Source organism: Nuphar pumila, chromosome 5 (assembly GCF_984573655.1).
Source record: "Nuphar pumila chromosome 5, dmNupPumi1.hap1.1, whole genome shotgun sequence".
NCBI classification, from domain to species: Eukaryota; Viridiplantae; Streptophyta; class Magnoliopsida; order Nymphaeales; family Nymphaeaceae; genus Nuphar; species Nuphar pumila.
Window position 1 is genome coordinate 23,851,601 of NC_143253.1, and position 25,104 is coordinate 23,876,704.

The window sequence follows — 25,104 nt, forward strand, 5'->3', positions numbered from 1 at the left end:
TGTTCATGTACGAAAGTTATAAGTTCTGCCCAGCAATATGTATATGTGGTTAATCTTGCTAAACAGTGGTTCATTGTCCGGGTGATGCTATCATTATTGTGAGAATGTGTTGTCATTTAACTACCAAGTTATTGAGATTTTTGTAAGCATGTATGCTTGATGAGTGTGTGTAATTTATGAGTACACTCACACTCAAAGGAAATGTGCATTGGTTAATACACGTATATGATGTAGCTACCAAACATAGTGAAAATGCATATGGTTGAGCAAGTACATGTACATGTTTGGGTTTATATTTGCATGAATATACATGCACTTGACACTTTGGCTTAGTGTATGAATAAATACTACTTGGGTTTTATTATGTGGTGCATCGATGTCCTAAATGGACCATCATCGGCCTGAAGAGCCGTGAGTTTGGTTTCCTTTCACATATGTTTTTAACTGCATCACTTGGACCACATAAGATAGTTTGGCACATTACTATACTGTTCTAGTGGTTTATACGGGCTGGAGTCCCGAATGGGTCCCCGCAAGGGAGGATGCGGGTTTTCACTTTACTTTTGCATATGGTGTTGCAAACTTAAAGAATTAACTGTAATAAAAATATAATGAATAAGAACAATGTAATATACATTCTGGGATATCTCATATGGAGTATGATAATCTTAGAGATCCGGTCTTGGGGAGACTGTGAGGATACAAAAACTCCGTGTGCTGTAATTTTGTCCCCTGAACCTGATATTGAGGTTCTTTCTCCTGGCCACGGTTTTAGGGAGAGTCCGCCACTTTACCCGAGAGTGGTGTGTTTGACACAATTGTTGTTTATGGTACCAAGGAAGTGACATTTGTGGGCGTAGGGTGTCCCTTGTGTCCCCGACATTAGATGTGGAAGTCTAATGTTCCGATGGATGATGCTGTTTCCTGATATCGGTCGAGGGCTAAGTTGGAACCCAGTAATAAAATACAAATTGTGTGTTAAGCTACCCTAGGAACCTACTTGACCTCGGGGATTGTACCCGTTTGGTGTATCCGCGGGCAACAGTAATTAAAAAGAGGAACTTAAAGTTGCGTGCATTTAATAGGGTATGCATATGGAAAGATGAAACTTAAATGAAAGATAACAAAAAGGGATCATGCATTGCATATAATCATGCATTTTCCTGTTATGCATTAGATCATGCATGTTTGAATCATTCTCTATATCATGACATGATTTGGTGGTAGCATATGATTTACTTCTTGAAATCATGCTGCAAGGTTTGGTTATTTAGTTCTTGATATATGGTACTGCTTTACTGTTCTTGACTGGTGAACATATGTAATTGTTGGTAGGTATGAATATTTGAATGCTGCAAATTTTATATCTGCACTCACTCAAATCATTGCATGAAATCTTATCCATGTTCTTTGTCTCACCTGATTTCTTTAGAAGTAGCTGTGATCAGAATTTCGGTTCTGACACCCTACTTTGTTGGTTTTTCACAAGATATGGTGAACAGTGAGGTTGAACTGACTACTGGGAATTGATGAGAGTCATACTTAGGCTTGACAGCTTCAGCAGAGGACAAAGTGGCTCTTTCTTCAATTCTCCTTGCTTTTTCAGTTGTTACTTTACTTTCAGTCGAATAAAACATTGTCTCTACAATTTACTTTTACTCATAAATAAAGAGTTGTTCTGGTTCTTATGGATGATGGTTGCAAATTCGTTTGTTGTGTTTGGGCTATCCAATGAAAATTGGAACTGTGAGAACCCCGTATCTCTGGGAAGGTTTCCGCATTGAAAAAAAAAATATTCCGCATTTTCGAAGGGTATAATTTGGGCTCGTTACACTTTGGATGTAAACGCTCTGTGCTTCTTGAAAATATATCAAACTCTCTCATAAAGCTATAAAACGTGTTTTTCTTGGATATGCCGAAAATAAAAAGGCTATCGATGCTTTGATCCAACAAATGCTAAACTTTGTCTCTAGAAATGTAACATTTCTTGAAAATAAAAATGGATTTGATCTTGAAAAACCTAAGGAAGAATCCGATTATGCCTTCTTATTTGATTTGTTACCTAAATCAAATAATGAAATTATTGATAATAATGACATTGATAATTTTGAGTCTATTAATGGACCAAGTGAAGAAAGAGAACCAACTCATAACCTCTTATAATACTCTAGACGAGATAATGGGGAGCATCCATGTGCTTATGAAAGGTATAGTCAACCAACAAATGTTAAAGAATCTAGTGTTAAAAGATCTGAATGGATACATAGCCCTCCAAATAGGTTTGTCTCCTATAAATCCTTTTCTCTAAACTATAGGGCTTGCCTTCTTGCAATTTATTGATATCATGAACCATCTAACTACAAAGAAGCTAAAAACATAAAAGAATGGGTAGAAGTTATGAAAATACAATTAGATGCATTACACAAGGCTCATACTTGGGCAATCCAACATCTTCTTTAGGAAAAAAAGATAATAGGATGTAGATGTGTATTTAAAGTCAAAACAAAGAGTGATGAGTCCCTGAAAAGATATAAAGCAAGATTAGTTGCAAAAGGATATTCTCAGGAATATAGAATAGATTATGAGGAAACATTTGCTCCAGTAGTTCGCATGATCACAGTTAGGGTTCTAGTTGAAGTAGCATCTATTAGAAAATGACCTATATATTATTTAGATGTTAAGAATGCTTTTTTAAATGAAAATTTAAATGAAGAAATTTACATGGATCCTCCTTCTGGTCTGACTATTGAGAATGAAATGATTTTTTGTCTTTAAAAAGCTTTATATGAGCTTAAACAAGCTCCTAAAGCATGGCATGATCGTTTTAATGGAATTGTGTTGAATCTTAGATTTAAATCCTGTTATACTGACACTGCTCTGTTTGTAAGATCTACAGGTACGTCACTTATTATTCTGCTTTTGTATGTTGATGATATGATCATCACTGAGAATGATCAGAAGGAAATTGAAGAAATTAAAATTATGCTTAAAAAATCTTTTGATATGATTGACCTTGGTTTTTTGAGATATTTTTTAGGAATTGAAGTAGCATACTTTCCAAGAGGGTATATTTTATCTCAAATCAAGTTTGCAGCTGATATTGTTGTGCATTCGGGAATCACAAACACAAAATATACTGATACTCTTGAAGTGATAAATGCTAAAATGAGAGCTAAAGACAAAGTTTTATTAGATGATCCAACTCCTTATAGGCAACTTACCGGATCATTAATGTACCTATCTATTACCAGACCAGACATTGCGCATTCAGTACATACTGCAAGTCAGTTTCAACATGCGCCTACATCGGTACACATGAGTGCCGTATTAAGAATAGTTCGATACACCAAGAAATCTATATCTAAAGGGCTATTCTTATCCTCTTCATTATCTTTAAATCTTATTGCTTATATTGATTTTGACTAGGGAAGAGATCTCAATAATCGTTACTCAACTACAGGTTTTTGTGTGTTTGTAGGTGATTCCCTTATTTCTTGGCAATGCAAAAAATAACAAAAAGTGGCTTTATTTTCTACGGAAGCTGAGTATAGGGCGATGACTACAACAATAACTTAGGTCATGTGGATGAGATAATTACTTTCATATATGGGTGTTGATGTTTCAGAACCTTCAAAATTATGCTGTGATAACAAAAGTGCCATATATAGTCACCAATCACACATTTCATGAGCGAATGAAACATATTGAGATGAATTGTCATTATGTTCGAGAAGAATACTTGAAGGGGACAATTATTTTACCATATGTTCAGTCTGAATTTCAGATTGCAGACTTCTTCACCAAAGCTCTTTTCTACCAAGTTTTTTGTATCTTCTTAGCAAACTTTCAGTGATTTCACCATAAGTTTCAGAGGGAGTATTAAAATACTGTGTATATATTTACCTAACTGATATACATATATTTATACAATATATATATTAGGGGTATTTTGGTTATTTAATAATATATAATTTAGTACAATCCAATAGGGACTGTAAAGTCTTTTTGTCTTTAGTTTTTTGTTTTTTATTTTGTAAACTCCATTGGACTGTTGGGGAGACAGCCCAACTAGTCGTTAGACTGCCTTCCTTTATGGCATGTGCACCCCACTATGTAAATTATGCTTTTTCTAAAGCATTTGTGTTAATACAAAATCCATTTTTTATATTGTGATTTTGTGGATTTTGTGCCTTTGTGCTCTTGTAGGATTCATGATTTTGTATATCTCTTTTATGAGATTGTAATCGGTCCATTAAAGACTATAGTATACTTATGCACTTGTGTAGCCCTTCGTGGCATTGTGATTGTGTCGAGCTTCAAATTTAGGTCCAACCGAGCACGAGCAACTGGAGGATCTTCCTTGAAGACATACATATTTCTTTATCGCTGCCCTTCAACGAACATCTTCCTCATTTGGATGTCCTTAACATACATAGAAAATGTAGTAAATTCGATGTAAAAATGTGTATCATCAACAAGTTTAGACACAAACACAATATTCTTTTTAATATTGGGAGAACAAAGAACTTTAGACAACTCAATAAATTTGGAATTAGATACATGAATAGAGACATTTTTAGTGTGAGTAATAGGGTGATGATTACCATCTTCGGTAACTGTATTACTCCTATCAAAGTAAGGAACTAACTTAGGAAATTTACCTACATCACCTATGACACGACTGGCTGCACCTGAGTCAATATACCAACACCTTGATCATTCTGCTTAAAGCTCAACCCTGCCAAAGCTGCCAACAATAACTCCTTGTCTGCACTCTGAGATCTACTACTTAGTCCCCTATTCTGACCCTGATTGTTGTTTTGCCCTTTATTCTGCACCTGTGGATTGTACCTAGGATCGTCCTTGAACCAGCAGTTCATTTTCACATGCCCAGGCTTCTTACATATATAACATGTAGGTACTCTGTTGGAATTATTATTGACAGAAGCCGGCATGTTCGGAGTGAGCAGTAAACCTCGTCCACCTTGATAACCTCCTGCTTCCGCGACCACGACCTCCTCGGTATTCTCCTTTTTCGTGACCTGAAGAGGTACCGGTAACAAATAAATCATGAGAACCTATATTCCCTTGTTTTGTATCTCTGGGTGTCCCTTTCATTGACATTTTATAATGCAACAGTTTGGACTTCATATCATCAAAAGTGAGAAGATGAGGAAGATACTGCAACGTCGTAGAAAGCACATGAAACTCAGGGCCCAATCTGGATAACGCCTGCTGAACTTTATTCTTGTTTTAAACTTTATATCCAACGACTGCCAGCTGATTTGTGATGCTCTTCTTTTTATTGAAATATTCCAAGATTGATATGGATGGATCTTTCTTCAAAAGATGAAACCCTCTCCTTTAAATACATCACCTTTGCCTCTGAAATCTGAGAGTAGGTTTGGACCAGATTGGTCTATAAATCTAGTGTTGTGCAATCATCAAAAATTCCGATCATTACCTCCTGAGAAAAAATATAGGTAATGTATGCCACTAACGCCTGATTTCATTTCATCCAACTCACGATTTTCAGATTCTGAATTATCTTTGTTGATAGGACAACTCTTTTGTCATCCTTTTCTTCCTCCAAAACAAATTCTGCCGGGATGGGAACAGAACCATCCAAATGACCAGCAAGACCTTGACTACTAATAAAAGATGTGATCTGCCTCTTCTAGTTAAGGAAATTGGAGTTGAGCTTTTCAGAGACTAGCTGATTTAGGAAGTTAGAAGAGATGGCAGACTGCTAGGAATTCGGATCCATTGAAACATATCAGATGGAGAAAGAAAGACACACCAGTACAAGTACAAGATCACAGGCACAATGCGTAACTGCAAAATCTGAATCTGTAAAGCCCGGGCACGAGCAGATCTTAATTCAGAAATCCTGGGCACGGGCAGATAAAGTAACATCTAAATGAAATTCACTCAATAATTTCAAATATGGTGAGAATAAAAACAACTGAAACTAATCTGTGGATTTTTTTTTTGGCAAATCACTGACAACTCAACTAGAGGCCAGCAGATCCAACGCTGTTAACAAATCATATATGAATAGGGATGCACCAATGTATTGTTACCCATGAAATCCAAAATATTAAGATCATTTGAAAGGGAAAATAAGAGAGAATGATTTTGCTGAAAATGATATCTCAAATGAGGAAGAAAATAAAAGAGAATAATACCCAAAGCAATATGCAAAGAACCCAAAACAGAATAATGAAAAGAACGATTGAGAGGAGAGATTTAAAGACACGATTTCAAGATAAGAGAATAACTATAGCAAAACCGATTGGGAATCACAACCTTAGCAAGGACACTAATTTGAATCAAGAGAGGAAGGAAGATGGATGAAAACTTGAACAAGATTATATGAGGAATAAGAAAGATGGTTACCTTAGGAAGAGGTAGGAATATTGATTTTGATGGTCATGCAGATGTCACAATCACCAAAACCCTAGATCTCATGCTCTGATACCATGACAAATTTACAGTTTTACCAGAAATAATTTGCAGAAGTAGAGGATGACACAGCAAGTTTATATGGGAGAGGTAACTGGTACGATTCCCAATGAGGGATCATACCCTATTGCTCTTCATTATATATTAGAAACTGAACATTTTACATGATGATAATACCCCTGTTAATATACAAACAGAACTGTTACACATAAGGGTACATAATGAAACGGATAAAATACAAACATGGATCGGGTATGGACCCAGATCCAAATCACATCACATCCAAATATAGCGCTTCATGTTTTGGTTTTATAAACTTCTATGTAAACATGAAGTATGATATAGCTCTATAATTGCGTACCTTTTTTGTTTTAGTTGTTTGTAATTGTGTTTCTTTGCTTATTTGTTTATGTTGAATTCTATGGTTATTCATTGTTATGTATTTATTGTTTGTTAGTTGTTACTTATCAGTTTATCATGTTTTAGTAGTCTTACATGTAGGTGTATTTGATCTTCTAGACTTCTGGTAGTTTTAAAACTTAAATATAAAATATTTTAATTGTGTTATGTTTTTGATTTTTTGATATTTTTACTTTTTTAATTGTTTAGATTTTAAAATTTTTGGTGATGTATCTTACAATATGATATGAAGCAATATGGTACAACACATCCATATCTTAGACCCCTTTGATACACCTTTCAATGTGATTTTTACAACGTTTGTGGGACCTTTTATAAGTTGAAATGGCAAAGATTAGTTTCTATATTTAGTGTGTACAGGCATTGAACATTTCAGCAGAAATCTAAACAATCTGGCCATGCTGTAATAAAAATTGAACAGCAATTTATATGGTATATTAGCCTTTCGTTCTTTAGTCTTTCCCTTCTTCTTTGAAGGCTTATTAGCAAAACTCTGAGCTGTGAACATTTCTTTTTCCTATTTTATCAAACGTAGAGCTACTGCTCAAATGTGCATTGACCTCTGTTTCACATCTACATATTCATACTCAGCCTGAGGTTTTACTATTGATCTTTTTATTTTTTTGGAAACAGTTAGGAGCCTGTTTCAGAAGACTACATTGTCCAATCTGATATTTCTATAGACTTTTCTTGGTTGTGATTTCTTTTTGAGAGAAGTTAATCTGCTTGATCTGAATTGCAGAGCTGATTATAGCCCAGAAAATGACCTGCTGGATCAGAAGTTTATGCTGAGGGGATGCTGGTATCAGAGGAAGGACATTGAGGTACTATTTGTCCATCTGTTCACATACACATGTATAAAATGTATATGAACCTGCTGAAATAAACTTATCATACATTTTATCAAGATTTTGAACTCCCACAGATTGGCAAGTGTTTGAAACCACTTAGGTTGGGATGTTTAGAGGATGAAATTACTTGTGAGCCATCAAAATTTTGTACCAAAACGCTCAACAGAACTACTGAATTTTGGTTGAGTTATTGCTGCCTGAAAACCTCTTAGCAGCTTGTGTATCCCTTGTGCTTTTAATGCATGAAAACTTGGCTCTATCTTGATGGGTTTCTGATATTAGTGTATGCCAAAATTTGGCCAGCTGTACATATTCTACTATGTGTTCATCCTTTACATTATTCCAATCTCATATAGGATTTTGGTACATGAGGGATTGTGCACCTTGTTTATATATATATATATATATATATATATATATAGATAGATAGATAGATAGAGAGAGAGAGAGAGAGAGAGAGAGAGAGAGAGAGAGAGAGAGAGAGAGAGAGAGAGAGAGTAATATGTCTTCCAGACCATTTATCTCCCAGACCGTGCCAGACCCCTTTAGAAAACATAATTGCATGTGTTTTTTGCTTAATCTAAACCCATAGATGTGATCTCTATGCTTTATTTGGTAGAAAACATGTATTAGTTTAAATATTTTTCATGTTTAGGTATGTTTTTAATTCAACAAAATAAAATCAATGGTTCATATTTCGCCAAAAACTTGATTAAGTAAAAATCAAGAATTCTTGTTACATTGATTCAATCCAAAGCATGTTTTTTAGTGAATAGACAATGATAAACAACAAGTTTGGATTAAGCAAAAAACACATACAAGTATGTTTTTAAAAAAGGCCTGGGACGATCTGGGAGATAAAAGGTCTGGAAGATACACATTACTCTCTCTCTCTCTCTCTGTGTATATATATATGTATATATATATATATATATATATATAGTCATTTTTCATTTGCTATATGATGCAATTTAAAGATAACAACTTGCTCCTTTTGGATCTATAGAAATTAATAGACGTGCTTTAATTCCTCACTTTTAATGCTGGGTTTCTCGTTCTTTAACTGTCATGCTGTAAATCATATCTGTTGAATTGCACTAGATTTTTTGCCAAAATTGAATACATAAGCCCTTTATATTTGTCTGAGAAGAGTTGAGGAATTTCAAACATCATATCTTGCATGTTCTGCTGCCACCACCCATCCATCAATGTCAGAAATGGAATGAAACCTGTTATGATCCACAGTATCGAGTACCACCTGAAAGGTGGGTCCTCTACTACAGGAAGAGCATAAAATAATGTTGATGAACCATTGCAGCATCATAGGTCTTTGTTGATGAATTTGAAGTACTTTACATAGTGGAGTGGTTTTCATGTGCTTCTTTTGGCAAAATAATGGATGTAGTTTCTAGCCAATTGATAAGCTCTGAATGTTCACACATAGCTTTCTGGTTGTTCTCTTGTACTGAATTTTTTCACCAGCTGGTTCATTGTCTCTTTGGCCCTTTATTGCCAATTCGTTAATGTTGGTGGTGAAATATTTCATAGTGTTAGTTGTTTTAAAATACAACTGCAGGTTACGAATAGCCGAGGACATGTGCTCCAATGTAGTCATTACGTGCCTCTTGTAGTTCCAGAAGGAAAAGCACTGCCATGTGTAATATACTGCCATGGAAACAGGTGGGCTCTCTTGTGTATATATATGGGGTAAAACCCCTCTCATTTTCTATGCTTCTTGCATGGTTTAATCTCAATAAAATATTATTTTTTACTCTTGTGTTGGCCATCTTTGGTGGCTTTTGTGTGTGAGCCTATTTGTGGCTTTTGTGTATTCATTTTGGTCGAACTCTTTTGAGTGTCCACTTTGGTGATTCAGTGAACATCTTTGGAGGAACTCATTTCCTTACTGTTATCACTCTATATTTTCCATAGTTGTGTGCATGTTCAATTGTTTAATGGGAATCTTCTGTTTATGTAATTGGGGTTAACATTCTGCTTGATGCATGAGTCATGTATGTAATCATGTGGCACTTCATTTTGCATGGCAAGAATTTCAGAAACTTCCAACTTTTCTAAAGTTTAACATGGTATGGATTGGGCCATTCCAGTGTTGGACCCAAGTCACTCAATCCCATAATGTTGTTTAATATAAATGCATTTCACAATAAAGTAATCAATGCTACATTGGTGGTTGTGTTGTGATGGTTTGCGGTTTTCCTTAATCTTTCAAGGTTTTAGCTCTCCATGAGCTTTCAAGTCAGCATTAGTGGCATGTCCCTCCCAAAATGATCAGCCATTGGTGGATCCCAAAGTAGATGCTGAAGAATGCCATTGTATTCTTTTGTGTTATCTAGAATTGCATTTGCACAACACCTCCTTTCTACTTTAGTGTCTATGATTTAAATGTGCGTTTTCAATACTTTCAGAGCCAAATCTGGCAAGGGATTCCACCATTTGGTTTTGAACATATTATTATTTAAAATATGATGTCATTTTTACTTCCATTGATAATTTTTTCACTTTTCATGTATATGTTGCATTTTTTCACTGTCTTACGGTTCTCTTTCAGTGAATCTGTTATACATTATTAGTTGTGAATTTTATCTCAAGACCAGGCAGACTGGCCCAATTTCATCATGCTATTTAGATAACTTCATTTTACTTGGTTGTTTTCAGATCCAATTTCACGTGCATGTTCTAGCCTTTTTAGACGATGTGTGGAAACCAAGAATTTCCTGACTGTTTATCTTGGTAGGAACCTGTTGTTATAATTACTGATCCAGATTTTTACTCAACCTTGTGTCTGTTCTGGTCTGGGCAATTCCCATTACATATAGTGCAGCATAGCCAAAAACTTTTTGAAGTATCTGTATGGGATTTTCCAATGAGCTATGTGGGATAACAACTTTATTTTCAATAGCAATTTTAGGCTACCTTCTTTCTAACAGTGGGAAAGGATCTGATGAAAAAATTGTAATGAAAGAGAAAACAATACAAAAGTGTGCCTCTTATGGGTTACAAGAACACAAGATCATAAACACCAAGACCACTTATGGGTCAATAGGAAAATACAAGCCCAAGAGCCTCCTAGGGGAAAATAACACAAGTAAAAATAATGGCTTTATTGGAGCAAATATGCATAAACTTATAAGAGGGGAAACACCACCTTTTATACACATAACAAGGCTCATAGAGCCATTGGGATATCCCCAACGGCTAGAAATAGAGTCGTTGCCATTGGGGAGATCCCAACGACTCTATGGATTTTCCATAAATGCTCTCAACAATAATTTAAATACTAAATTATATAAAAAATAAAAAGGAAAATATATAAAAGACTGTTATGCCTCTAATGGGCACAACCTGTTACACGATTGTGAAATGACCAAAATAACCCTTATGGGCCATTAGGGGGATTAATCAGAGGAGAAGCCCACAACAAAGAAGTTGATGTATGTCGTCTTAGTGGCCATTAACAGACGGGATGTGAGCCTTCGGGACGTCGAGTCCATAGGGCGGCACATCCACCAAGGGGGTTGTTACGTCTAGTATATCCTCCCTTATTTCCTATTACAACACTATAAAGAATGTAATATATATATATATATATACATATATAACTTAACAATGCCTCAAACTTAGGGTTAGATCACTGAAAGTTTGTCAAGAAATGAAACTGGGGAGAAGGAAGCTCTTTGTGAAGAAGTCAGCGAGCTGAAATTCCGATGCTACATAGGGAAGGATAATAGTCTTCTTAAGATACTCTTCACGAACATAGTGACAATCCTTCTCGATATGCTTAGTCCGTTCATGGAATGCGTGATTTCCAACGATGTAGATGACACTTTTATTATCACAACATAACCTTGAGGGTGATTGCATATATACCCCATGTCTTCTAGCAATCTTCTCAACCACATAATTTCAGACGTCTTGGTGGTCATGACGCTATACTCAGCTTTAGTTGATAGAGATACTTTTTGCTGCTGCTTGTATTTTCAGAACACCAGCGAGTCACCTATAAAGACACAAAAACCCATAGTTGAGCATCTATTATTGGAATCCCCTCCCAGTCAGAGTCAGTATAGGCAATTAAGTCAAGTGGGGAGAAAGAAAATAATAAAATTCCTTTAGAAACAAAATTTTATAAATATCTAATAATGCGCATAACAACACTCATGTGCAAAGTTGTAGGAGAATATTGAAATTGACTAGATGTATGCACTGCATGAGAAATGCCAGGTCTGGTAATGGTTAAATAAGAGCTTCAATCATTTGGTTATAAGGAGTGGGGTCGTCCAAGGGTGTGTCATCATCTATCTTCATTTTTGCATTAATCACTTCAGGAGCGTCCATCCTTTTTTCATCTATAATTTTAGACCTGTCAATGATGTCAGTAGCAAACATGGATTGAGTTAGTAAATAGCCAAGGGTAGAGTATGCAGCCTCGATCACTAAAAAATATCTAAGAAAACCTAGATCCGTCATTTCAAAACTTTGTTTTAAAATATTTTTAATATAACTAACTCCTTATTTGTCCCCTCCAATGATGATAATGTCGTCAACATAGAGAAGATGAATAACACATGCATTAGATTTCTTAACAAACATTAGCAATGTTAGTATAACCAAGTTTAATCATAACGAAACTGAATCCATCTTACCAATCTTTAAGAGCTTGTTTTAAACTATACAAGGCTTTATGTAAATGAAAAACCTTTTTTACTGGAATTTCATATCCTGGTGAAGGATCCATGTCAAGGTTGTATGTATTGTATCATAACCCATATTAATCGGGCCCATAGTTACATTGTATCATAAACGTATCATTAAATTTTTAATAAAAAAATTTCAAAAAAATAAATAAAAAAATCAAGAAAAATCAGAAAAATCAGAAAAATTTAGCAAAAATTCTAAAAAAAAGCATGTCACATGAAACAATGATGAATTGCACAAAATACAACCATAAAATCACATATGAAACATTTATGTCTCTATGAGCCGCATAAGACATCATCAAACATCAACTAATATATAATCATAGATAATATTGCATACATATATCACAAGAACAATGCAAAATATTAAATATCTTGAAATTAAGAACATGGCACAAGACTCATACTTTCATATACATGAAAAAAACAAAATAACCAAGTTTATGAATAATTAAGTGTTAAATAACCAAGTTTTTTAAAACATATTACATAAATCTCAATAATCGTAATCATCTTCTTTATCATCATTATCTTCTTTTTCTTCTCCTCCTTCGACATCCACATCGCCTTCAAGATACATGGGTTCTTCATCATCTACCTCTTGAGCTCCTTCCATGTTAATCTACTGAATGTCCTCTTCATTTAAAAGAGTCTCTGTTTCTTCTTCAACCCATGCATCCAATTCATCAAAATGTTTCAAACTGATGGGATCAAATTGCTCTTTGTGCCTCCTTGCTGATAACTTTTCGATTTGCCTAAAAAGATGATATGAACAAATTAAAATTAGTTGGGCTTTGAATGAAAATGACAAATAAACTTTATAATTTTATGTACCTTTGCTTTAGTCGTAAGTTGTAGCGAACGTAGACGAGGTCATTGAGTCTTATGTGCTCTAATGTATTTATTCTTTTGGTATAGATTTTCTCAAAGAGACTCCAATTTCTCTCGCATTCACTTACACTACATGTTTGGCTAAGAATGCGACTAACAAAAACTCTCAAATTTGAAACATCACTTTCAAACCTGGCCCACCACATGTTTGAAAAAAAAAACAAGAAAATAAGAAATCAATAAGACAATAACATATGTACAATCATACAAAACATCATAATTAAATAATAATATGGAATTAAAATTGAAATAAACAAAATAAATTACCTAGATGCATCGTTGTGCTGGCCTGTCTTCACAGCTAGGGGTGGCAATTTCTGACACGACCCGCCAACCCGACCCGCCAACCCGCCTCTTAGGCGGGTTCCGGTTGGGCTTAAGCCAACCCGTTTAATAAACGGGTCGACCCGCGTAACCCGTTTATTAAACTGGTCGGGTTCGGGTTGGGGGTATGCCAACCCGCCAACCCGGCTGACCCGTTTAATAAACGGGTTAGGCGGGTGGGTCAACCCGCCAACCCGTCTGCCCGACCCGCCAACCCGACCCGTGAACCCGACCCGCCAACCTGCCAACCGACCCGCCAACCTGAAAACCCGTTTACCCGACCCAACCCATTTATTAAATGGGTTGGCGGGTCGTGTCGGGTTACCCGTTGTTATCATCGCAAAATTTTTCCCCTCCCTTGCGAGAGAGAAACGAATTTTGCGAGTCAAACTCGACCAAAATTTTGAAAATTGTTTTGAAAATTTACTCGCCTCCGTTTTGAAAATTTGCGGGAAAATTCCATGGAATGGGATCCGCCTGTCGGTACGAGGTTCAACCGTTCCTAGCGCCTTTACCAGGGGTAATTGAACCAAGGACCAATTATGTGCTTTAACTCGACTCAAATATCTAAATTATGCTCTATTTTTCCTAGAATGCACAAAGAATCAGGCTTGTGCTATGAAATTTTTAAAAAAATGCAAGTTTGAGAAAATATGATGTTTGCTTTGGAAATTTGAAATATGCTTGAAAATTGATTGAAAAAGTACTTGAAAATTGAATTCCTGGGAAAATCAATGAATTTCATTGGAAATCAGAAATTGGATTGAAAATGAATTCTTAGGAAAATTTTAACTTTGGAAAATCGATTTTGAAATTTGGAATTGCTTTTTTGAGAAAATGGATTTGAGAATTCTAAGAAAATCTAAGAAATTCATTGGAAAATGACTTTTGAAATGACAAATGGATTCTCAAGAAACTGAGAAATCTGAGAAAATCGATCTTTTTGAAAACTTGAGACTTTGAAATCTGAGAATTTTAAAACATTGGAAAATCTTGGTTTGAACTTGGGAAATGCTTTGAAATCTCTTTTCAAAACTTAGGATTTTGAGAAAATTAGATCCTGAGAAAGACTTGGAAATTCTTGAGAAAGCTGAATTTTCTGAAATTGAAATTGGAAAATGAATTTGAGAATAATGCAATTTGAATGATATGAATGAATGAATATGAATTTGAAAAGGGAATTTTAATTGAGGAATTGAGAAATCCCTTTAAAGTTTTGAGAAATGCAGTGCATTTTTGAAGTTAGCCTAAGAGTGTAGGCTGAATGTGACTGATATAAAGATCATAAATCTTGGTTTTCTTCGTATTCTGACTATGGCCATAAATACGAATCCCACCGAGTTTATAAACTCCATAAAAGCTTGTGCACGTGCCATTCGTGTAAACCATAGTGAATTTGAAATAATGTGCATGAATCATACATCACATATTAAAATTTGCATAAATTAAACTATATGCAATGCAACCCTATTCTAAGCAGAAATGTAACTCTTATTCCAAATATTACATTGATTTTTACATTGAATTGAAATAAAAGAAATAAAATGGCTAAGTCTTCTTCTTGAATATTCCTGCAAAACTGGAAAATAAAGTTAGCACAAAAATGTAGGTTTTTCTGAATTTATCCGAAAATATGGAAAATTTTCGGATATTATTCAGATATAAACCCAGAATCATACCCCCTTTGATATAAACATGAGAAATAATGAATAAATTTTGAAAATTCGAAATTGGGGTCAAAATGACCAAAATACCCCTGATGACCTTGAAATCAGGGTTTTATGAAAGAATTTTTGTAAATTTTGGAATTTTGAAAATCAAATGAAATAAATCAAACATAATATGATAAAATATGATGATATGCATGAAATTTTGGAGAATTAGAAATTGAAATTTCGAAATTTAGGTCAAAATGACCAAAATACCCCTGATAACAAGACTATGGCCTTGAAACCAGGGTTTTCTGAAATAAATTTTGCAAAATTGAAAAATATGAAATGCAAAGGAGATTAAAATTAACCCTAATATGATTCTACATGCTTATGTACATGATAAAAACCCTAAAATGACGAAAATATCATAAAATATCGAATTTAACCTGATTTTCGCTTCTGAATTTAAAGATAAACTAACACATGGAGCAAATGAACTTGGAATTAAACCAAATTTGGCATGGACACCTAAAATAACCCTAGAAACGGAATGGAGCTCGAAAATCTATTTTTTTGTATTTTTAAATATGAAAATTCAAATAAAAACCCTAAATTTTATGATTTTTGCCTAAAATATTGATTCTAAAGAGGATTTAGGATATCAAATTTCCATAAAAAATTCCCAAATTTTATGGGGGGACAGAGGACAGTAGGGCAAGGATTTTTGCCTTTTACACTTTCTGGTTTTGACCTATGGTCGGGGCTGTACCACTCCGGCAAGTCGGATCGGAATCCGGCGACTCTAGTAAATGAAGGAAACAGATAGGTTTTGGTAGAAAATATGGGAAAAATGGCAGACAGATTGGAAAATATCTGAAATTGTGGGAAAATGTCTCTGACAAACAGAGGAATATTTGATATTTTGACACCATTGGGATTAGGGTTACGGTTTGGAAAAGGCCACACTGTTATCAGAGACCTAAATCTCTGGAATTTCTGGACATTGGAATCTGTTAGACAGAAAAAGAAAATCCGGGAAAAATAATGAAACAGATCCAAAAATCTCCAAATTTTGGGAAATGATAGGGAAATATGTTAGTAAAAACTTTCATGTTGAAAGTTTTTGCAGACGGATTACAGATTGTATGGACTTGGTGCATTAAGGTCTATCTATACCCTGACAAAAGAAAATCGATATTTTCCCAGGGGTCTGAGAAATCCGATTTTTTACAGAGGTCAAAACTAATTGGAAAAAACTCAAAATTTCCAGATCATTAGTAGATTCAATCATGAATCTACTGTGATTTTTAGAGAATGATTCAAATCCCACACAAGTGTGAATCCGAAGGTTTTTGTCTGCTAAAGCAGGAATTGAAATTTCTGGATGACAGAAAACCCTATTTAGGGTTTGATTTTTTTGATAGGGTTCAGAAACTCAAACGGATCTAGATTTTTAATATGAGATCATGAACAAATAAATATAACTATAAATAATTTTTTTTTGATTTATTGAAACGAAAATCTATGTAAAATAATGACTGCAACTTATGCTGAAATTAACATCTACAAGTTTTAATACGAATCTTAAGGACATCAAATAAACTACTAATAAAACAATAAAACTAAATTAATGCGATGCCTAAAATGCATATTTAACATAAAAATAATGTTTAAAATGAAGAAAAACAGGGATATACGAAGTTGACTTGATATTGGCTATTGATGGGAAAGGATCTGATCCATAGATCGGACGGATCCTTATCCTCGATATAGCCTCATAACATGAGACAATCAAAACGTTAACCTATAGATTTAGCATAAAATAATGATGATAGGGGTCTTACCTTGGGATCTTGATGCACGTTGGAGACGTAGCTGCAACTTGGAGGTGACTGAAGCTAGATCAAAGGGGTTGCTCCTTGCTGCAGGAACCGTTAGATGGTACGGTGCCCTTTGTTAGGCGTCCTTTGCCACAAAGAAGATGTGGCTGCTGGAACGGTTGTGGGCTGATGACTTTGGAATAGTGGAAGGTTGCTGCAAGGACTTTGTTGCTGTGAAAGACTGGACAGGTGGCTGGAGGTTGAGGTTACCGGCTGGAGTTCATGTGGCTGGACCGGTTACCACCTTGGGTGGTGGTTGAAGCAATGGAGAAGGCTTGGCTGGAAGTAGAAGGAGTTGATGATGCACCGGCTGGTATGCTGCTGAAGGAGGCTGCAACTGGATATGGCTACCCTTAGTGAAGGTGGAAGATGGCTTCCAAAGAGAGAGAGAGAGAGAGAGAGAGAGAGAGAGAGAGAGAGAGAGAGAGAGAGAGAGAGAGAGAGAGAGAGGAGCAGCCGTAGCTTCCTCCTTTGTTTTCTTTTTTTTGGTTTTCTTAACTTAGGGAAAGATCCTATCTTTCCCTAAGTTTTAGTTTTAATTAGGGAAGGAAAAGGAAAGGGCCTCTACGTGAATGGCTGGGCAAGAGGGAAAAGAAGGGAGGAAGGAAGGGAAGAAGGAAAGAAGAGGAAGAAGAAAAGGAAAGAAAAGGGAAAAAGAAAGGAAAGAAAGAAAAGGAGGGAAAAAGGAAAAAGGAAAAAAAAATGAGAAAATGAAAAGTGGGGCTGGAGGCTTGGGTGACCACCTTGTGGGTCCCACCTCCTCTCTAAAAAAAATAAAAATATAAAATAAATAAAAATCAATAAAAACAAAAATAAACAAATAAAAAGAAGCATCTTTTTTTTTTTTTTAATAAAATAAAAATGCAAATGAATGGGCCATCTCAGAGCGGGTCCAAATTTCAATTTTGAAATTCATTTTGAAGATTAGAGGGGTAAAATAGTCTTTTCAGAAGGTTTCCAGACGAAATGAGCTATTTTTGGTAGTTTTTTTAAACGAGCTCGGATTTTGAAGTTCAATACCCCGTTGCGAAGCAAATCCAGTGTAGAATTTGAAAATGTAATTTTGAAAGAAATCCAGATTGTTTTTCTCTAGAAAATATTTCCAAACGAAATGAGCTATTTTTGGCAGTTTTTGAAACGAGCTTAGATTTTGAAGTTTAATAGCTCGTTACAAAGCAAATCGAGTGTAGAATTTGAAAATTTTGAGTTTGAAATAAATCCAGATTATTGTTCTTGAGAAAATATTTCCAAATTTAGACTCCCGGGGGTAAAAATGTCAATTTTGGAAACCCGGGGTTTGAAATTGATTTCTAAAAAGTTTTTAAACTCAATCTGGATTGAAATTTATAAAACTGGAGTTCTGGACTTCGAAAATGGAATGAAATGTGATGAAATGTTATGAAATGCTAAGAAATGATATGAAATTATAAGAAATGACATGAAATGTTATGCGAAATGCTAACCCTGAATGAAGAATTTTGGATATTAGACCCCGATTGACAGTTGTACCAGTTCAAAAAGCATAAAAACTGATAAAATTTGCAAAATGGTTGAAGAAATGATTTTCGAGCTCTGCCAAGCTAGAGTGACACTGGAAATTAGGGTTTGAGCTAGATTAAACTGAAATAAACTGGATTGAGCTGGGTTTTAGAGTTTCAGAACTCAAATGAACTGACTAGGCACTGACTCAACTGACCTTTCCGACTGAATTTTCAGGAAAAACAATCATTTTTAGAGAAATGATATGGAATGATCATTGGAATGAAGTGAATTATGAACCTGAACTGGGTTTGAGCTGAAACAAAGGTCAGTAATACTGAGATGAACTAAAATCGAGGCTCAAATACTGGCTCAACTGACTAAACTCGGCTCAGTTTCAGCTGAAAGAGCTGAAACAGACTAAAATGGGCTCCTGGACACTTGGAAATGGTTTTGAACTGAAACTGGAGCGCTTGAACTCCTGGTGAGCTCAAGTTAGACTCTGGGGAACATGACTGACTGTAAATGACTGACTTGGAGACAATTGGCTTGGATTTGAGTGAGAAATGAGCTCATTTCTGAAGAAATGATCCCATTTTGGCAGGAATGGTCAGAAATGAAAATGGTTTATTCATTATGAGCTCAGATGTGCTTGAGATGACTGATATTCTAACTGTCTTGAACTGACCAATGAGCTTGGTTGACTCCGACTGACTGGGGTCCGGGATGACCTAGGGGTAAAATGGTAATTTTCCTAATGAAAATGGGTAAAATGCTGATTTTCTGAAACTGACTCGGGGTTTGACTCCTACACTGACCTAACAGGGTTGGCACTACACGAGGAGGGTTGTTTGAGAATGGATGAGGAAAATTTGGGGTGTTTACACCCGTTTATTATACGGGTCGGGTTCGTGTTTGCCACAGCCGACCCGTTTAATAAACGGGTCGGGTTCGGGTTGAGGTATGCTGACACGCCAACCCGCCAACCCGACCCGACCCGATTGCCACCCCTATTCACAGCTAATCAATTGAAGCACATTCACCAAAGATATAGTTATTCTTAAGAACTTGATGCATGAATCTCAAAATTTATTTCTAAATACAATATCTACAATTTCTCTGGGCTTTCTTTTTTGTGCATGGGGATATGCATTTCACTCATATGATGAAATTTTTTTAGTGCATTTCTATTCTTTACTAGACTTTGCAGTCAAAAAATTCGTAACAAATCTACTAACTGCACTATGAATCAACTCAGTGCCAACAATGTACTTTCTCATTAGGCTTAAACTCATTCATAATTGTAAATAATGTTTGTAATTTCTTAACAACATTCAACTGTCTGATATACCTCATCCATGCTATCGATGTCCTCAAGCATGAGGTCTATGCAATGGGCAGCACACGGGGTCTAAAAGAAAGACCCAAAATTTTCTGTCAATTCTTTACCTGCTAACCTATAATTTGTTGCATTATCAGTAATGAACTGTACAATGTTTTGAGGTTGAACCTTTCCACAATCGGGTTAAAAAACCCTCCGCAATACATATGTTGTCTTGGGCGTATTAGACAAATCAATTGATTTGAAAAATATGGTTCCTTTGAGGCAATAAACAAAAAAATTTATCAAGGTCTTTGAATTTGTTTCTGTCCACCCATCTACCATAATGTTACACCCAATTTATCTCCATAACTATCTCATCTTATCACAATATGCCTTCACTTCTTTCACATTACCATATAAAACTTTTCCTCTCAAAGCATGATACCAAGGCATTTCATATTCAGGCCCAATACTGGTTATGGCATCTGCCATGACTTGAAAATGAAAGGAATTTGCTACATTGAAAGGAATGCAGGCATCATAAAACCATCTCCCAACTGCGACATTCGCCTGCTTAACTAAATGTTGAGGAGTCATAACTTGCACCCCAACTGTAGTCCTAAAAGAGATAAAAACTTGTAATAGAGTCTCTAGCTCTACCTCCTCTCAAAGAACTCCCTCCTACTCTTCTTTTTGTGCCCGCGACACCACTACTAGCATCAGCCATACCTTTCTGCTTCGCTGCAGAACTTCTTACTTCTTATTCTACGTTAGGGGCTGTAGGATCAAAAGTAGGTATATTCTTTTTATATGTTTTCTCACTCTAATTTTCATGTTTATGTGTTTTCGCTCACACTTCACACTCACTTTCATGTGCTCTCTAAATCGACAATCATCTTTTTTAGATTTTGTTAAAAATTTAATTCTTATACTAAAATATCATGAAATTTAAGAAGTCATTTTTATTTTAGTTTTTCTCAAATGAGGTAAATTGGACAATTTAGATATACTAGGATGACTTAGCCTTTGATTCCACAAAAAAATATCTAAATCTTTTACATTATAACAAAAAGAATTTTTAGTAATGATTAATCTATCTATGTAGTAGAGATCTCCTTCTCTATGACCTTTCCTGATCTTCATCCTGGACTGAAGATCTTGCATCAAACATTGGTCCGTTAAAAAAGTGATTCTACAATCATGATCGGCAACTTGAGAAACAGAGAAGATTTAAATTGAGTTTTGGAATAGATCTAATTTTTGGTACAAAAAAGTTTGAAGAATTTTTAAGATGACTAGTCCCAAATAGACTCTATTTTAGCCATTTGGTTCCAAAGTAGTTTTAAAAATCCATAGTACTCACTTTTTTCACCTTGCGTACACTTATGGATCTTATTACGTATTTTCCATTTGTGAGTGACATTTCTTTGGGTATATGTTTGCTTGATAAAAGTCCAAGCCTTGTCTGCTCTTTCAAATTCTAAGATATTTTCATGTGGCTCCTCATACATGTTTTCCATGAAAAGATAGACTACATTAGCATGCCCTACTTCCCATGCCTTATAGGTATTTTTGTAATCCAAGGAAACTTTATCTCTCTCATTTCCTTTGAGGGTCTTTTCTTTAGTTTGACCATCTTTCTTACAACAACCTTCGTAAGAATAGGTTGAGGTTCTAGAATAAAACCATCAACTAAGTGCCAAAATTCCTTCCCTACTAAGATTCTCTTCACTGCGGTGACCCACTTGTTGTAGTTAGTCCCATCAAATTTGATGGGAACAACGATTATAACTTCCTTATCGATCATGGAAGCAAAGAGAGAGAGAGAGAGAGATATGAAGTCGGATGATGACATGCTTCCCGAAGCAACAAATCAACGCTCTACGGTCCACCACGCAATCTTCAAATACAAATTACAATCAAAGAACACCAAAGATCTGATACCACGTAATAAAAGAGAAAAAAATACAAAAGTGTGCCTCTTTTGGGCTTATAAGAACACAAGAGCATAAACACAAAGACCACTTATGGGTCAATAGGAAAATACAAGCACAAGGGCCTCTTAGGGGCCAGAACACAAGTAAAAATAATGGCTTTATTGGAGCAAATATGCTTGAGAAAGCATAAACTCACGAGAGGGGGAACACCCCCTTTTATACACATAACAAGACTCATAATGCCGTTGGGATCTCCCCAACGGCTAGAAATAGAGCCGTTGGGGAGATCCCAATGACTATGGGCTTTTCCATAAATTCCGTCAACAATAATTTAAATACTAAATTATATAAAAAATAAAAAGGACGAAATATAAAAGACTGTTGTGCCCTTAATGAGCACAGCCTATTACAGGATTGTAAAATGACCACAATACCCGTGATGGGTATTTCCTATTACAACACTATAAAAAATGTAATATATATATATATGTGTGTGTGTGTGTGTGTGTACAACTTAACAAAAATAACTGTTGATTAAAGAATTATATGTTTGCTTGAGTTGTTCTATTTTTACAGTGGTTCTAGGGTGGATGCAAGTGAAGCTGCTATCATTCTGCTGCCCTCATATATTACAGTGTTCACGCTGGATTTTTCGGGGTCTGGACTTTCAGGAGGAGAGCATGTTACTTTGGGGTGGAATGAGGTAGACTCCTAAACAATTGGAATTTTCATTAAATTTTGGAAACCAAAATCTTAGAGTTCATAGCTTCATATGCATGCTTTCATCTCAAAATCAGGTAACAAAGTAAGCAAGCTGAATATTGTGTTTCCAAATGACATATTCTTGTGTTAGATTTAACATGTAAAAATTCATTATTACTTAATATTTATATAATTCTTCCTAGCTATGCACTTGTGACAACCAGCTAAAGAGGAAAAATTCTTCTACAGTAATTCAGAATGGATTTCAGGCTCTTTTTTTCAGGAAAAAAAAACTTCATGGACTTTTTTTGCACATTGCTTATAGTGGGCAACAAAATTTTTACATTACTCGCCAAAAAAGAAAAAGAAAAAGAAAAAGAAAAAGAAAAAGAAAAGGAAAAGAAAAACAACACTTCTATGCTATGTCACATGGGTGCGGGTGCGGGAATTCGGCACTTCCAAAAAACCCGGGTGCGGGGGTGCGGTAGGGGCAAAAATGTAATATATATAGAAAGGGGTCGGGGGTTCCCCCGACGCGTGTCGGGGTTCAGTTTTTTTTGCTGGTGTGTTTGTTTGAAGCCTTGTTACCCACGTTCTGCTTGTTGTGTACTTTAGCTCAACGGGACAAAATTGATGAACCGAAAGGATTGGCAATCTGATTGACCCAGCCTGCTGCGTTCTGCTGACTGTCGTGATTCAATCATGTCTGAAACTCCATGGTCTTCACGAAAAAAAAATATAAGTGAAAGGTTTGACGTGGTTTGTTGGAGAGAGAGTCTTCACGAAGCCTACGATGCCACTGCCACGCCACTGCCTAGGGTTCTTCAAATTTCATTTTATATACAGTTGCACACAGATGACAGCTAAAAGAAATTTATTGGATTTGACATGTGGAAAAGAGAGGTCTACACAAGGCTATGGCTAGAGCACCTCGTCAGGAGAAAAGTGAATACTAATAGCCACCAAGGCTCTACTCTACCACCATCATTATCATTTATTATGGAGAGAGAAAATCCTTGACGAAAAAGGATTTGGTTGGTTGAAGCATAAAGACTTCAAAAGGCTCTTGAATTTTGGTTTTAATTTTTGAGGAAGATGGATCATCATTTCCAAGTTAACAATATGTTTTCCAACGCTGTGAATTAATTGTTTGGAGGCAGGAATAGCATGGGATGCCAACAAAGCTCGTCAGATGTTGTGGACACAAGTGCCCCTTTATAAAACAAGAGCAGCAGCAAGCAGCTGTCCAGATTTTTTTTCTTAAATTCTGCAGCCCATTTCGTAGGGCAATTTTTTTTTTTTTAAAAAAAAATCCAAACAAAAATGGACCAAAATGATCCTGGGTGCGGTCAACGCACCCAGGACCGGGTTGACCGCACCCAGTGCCGCACCCGCACCCGCGTCGAGTCGCGTCGACGCGGGTGCGGCACCCTGCTAGCCGAATCCCTGTGACATAGCTTCTATGCTATATTTTAAAGGAATCAGTCCACTGAATGATAAGTTTTACCTCACAAGGCTTAATTTGTTGAGCAAATCTACTTCGGGCAGGAGTCCTCCTGCAAAAGTGATTGGCCTCTCAATCTTCGGATGGTGTGGAAAGAAATGAAAGGTTATGGTTTTTGTAAATATCTTTGTCCAGAAGGTCAAGCATCATCAGGCTTGTGTTTCACAATAAAGAAGCAATATTATTTCCACAAGGCAATGAACAATTTTACAACATTTACTTGAAATATTCATCTCTCAGCTCACATGTTCGGTCTGCTTTGGTTTATTTTATAACACGGTATATCTCATTGTTCTTAGATTTTTGACACATTGTAATGAAGGATTTGGTATCAAAATTTTATGGCAACACTTTGGGAACAAGTCTGTCACTTTGGTTTCATTGTTGTGTTCATGGCTTTCATGGATAGCATCTTCTTTGGCATCATTTTTGTTTGCTGCAAATAGAATGAAACCTTTATTTCATGAGAAATTTTTTCCTTTTGACTTTGAAAATTTTCTGGATTATACAGATATTTCTTGCTTATTTTCCTGCTATTGATGTTATTATAAAAATTCTCTCCGCAAAGCACAGTCACCAATATCAGTTTTGACAATATCTTGGAAAGGCAATTTCTGTGATATTATAGGATTTTCTGTCTTGGAAAATTTTTTGCATACATAATAAAATAAAAATAATAAAAGAAGGTAAGAATAGATTTTAGAGTTTTTTTTTTCTTTTTTACAAAATGTAAAGGTAGAAAAGCTTCTAAAGTATAAAAAATAGAAATAACAAAAAAAATCTCATTTACAGCACAGAAAATATTAAAATAAGAAATTCTGTAAATATAGTGGTAATATTACAATAATATCATGACACTTTTGATTGCCAATATTTTGAAAATGTCATGCTGCTTTCTCTTCTTTTTTTTATTCATTATAATATCTTTATATTTTCAAAAATACAAGTGATATCTAT

The 25,104-nt window shown here is 35.4% G+C and overlaps 1 protein-coding gene across 2 annotated transcripts in view; it reads left to right on the forward strand.

The window, feature by feature from the left end:
- Positions 1-25,104, forward strand: part of LOC149837130 (uncharacterized) — a 126,249-nt gene that overhangs the window by 33,419 nt on the left and 67,726 nt on the right. For both annotated transcript variants that reach the window (XM_090007254.1, XM_090007255.1), the window contains exons 2-4: positions 7,628-7,709; positions 9,313-9,416; positions 22,518-22,644. In XM_090007254.1, the coding sequence (XP_089863380.1) occupies positions 7,628-7,709; positions 9,313-9,416; positions 22,518-22,644 (313 nt within the window). The remainder of the gene's footprint in view (positions 1-7,627; positions 7,710-9,312; positions 9,417-22,517; positions 22,645-25,104) is intronic.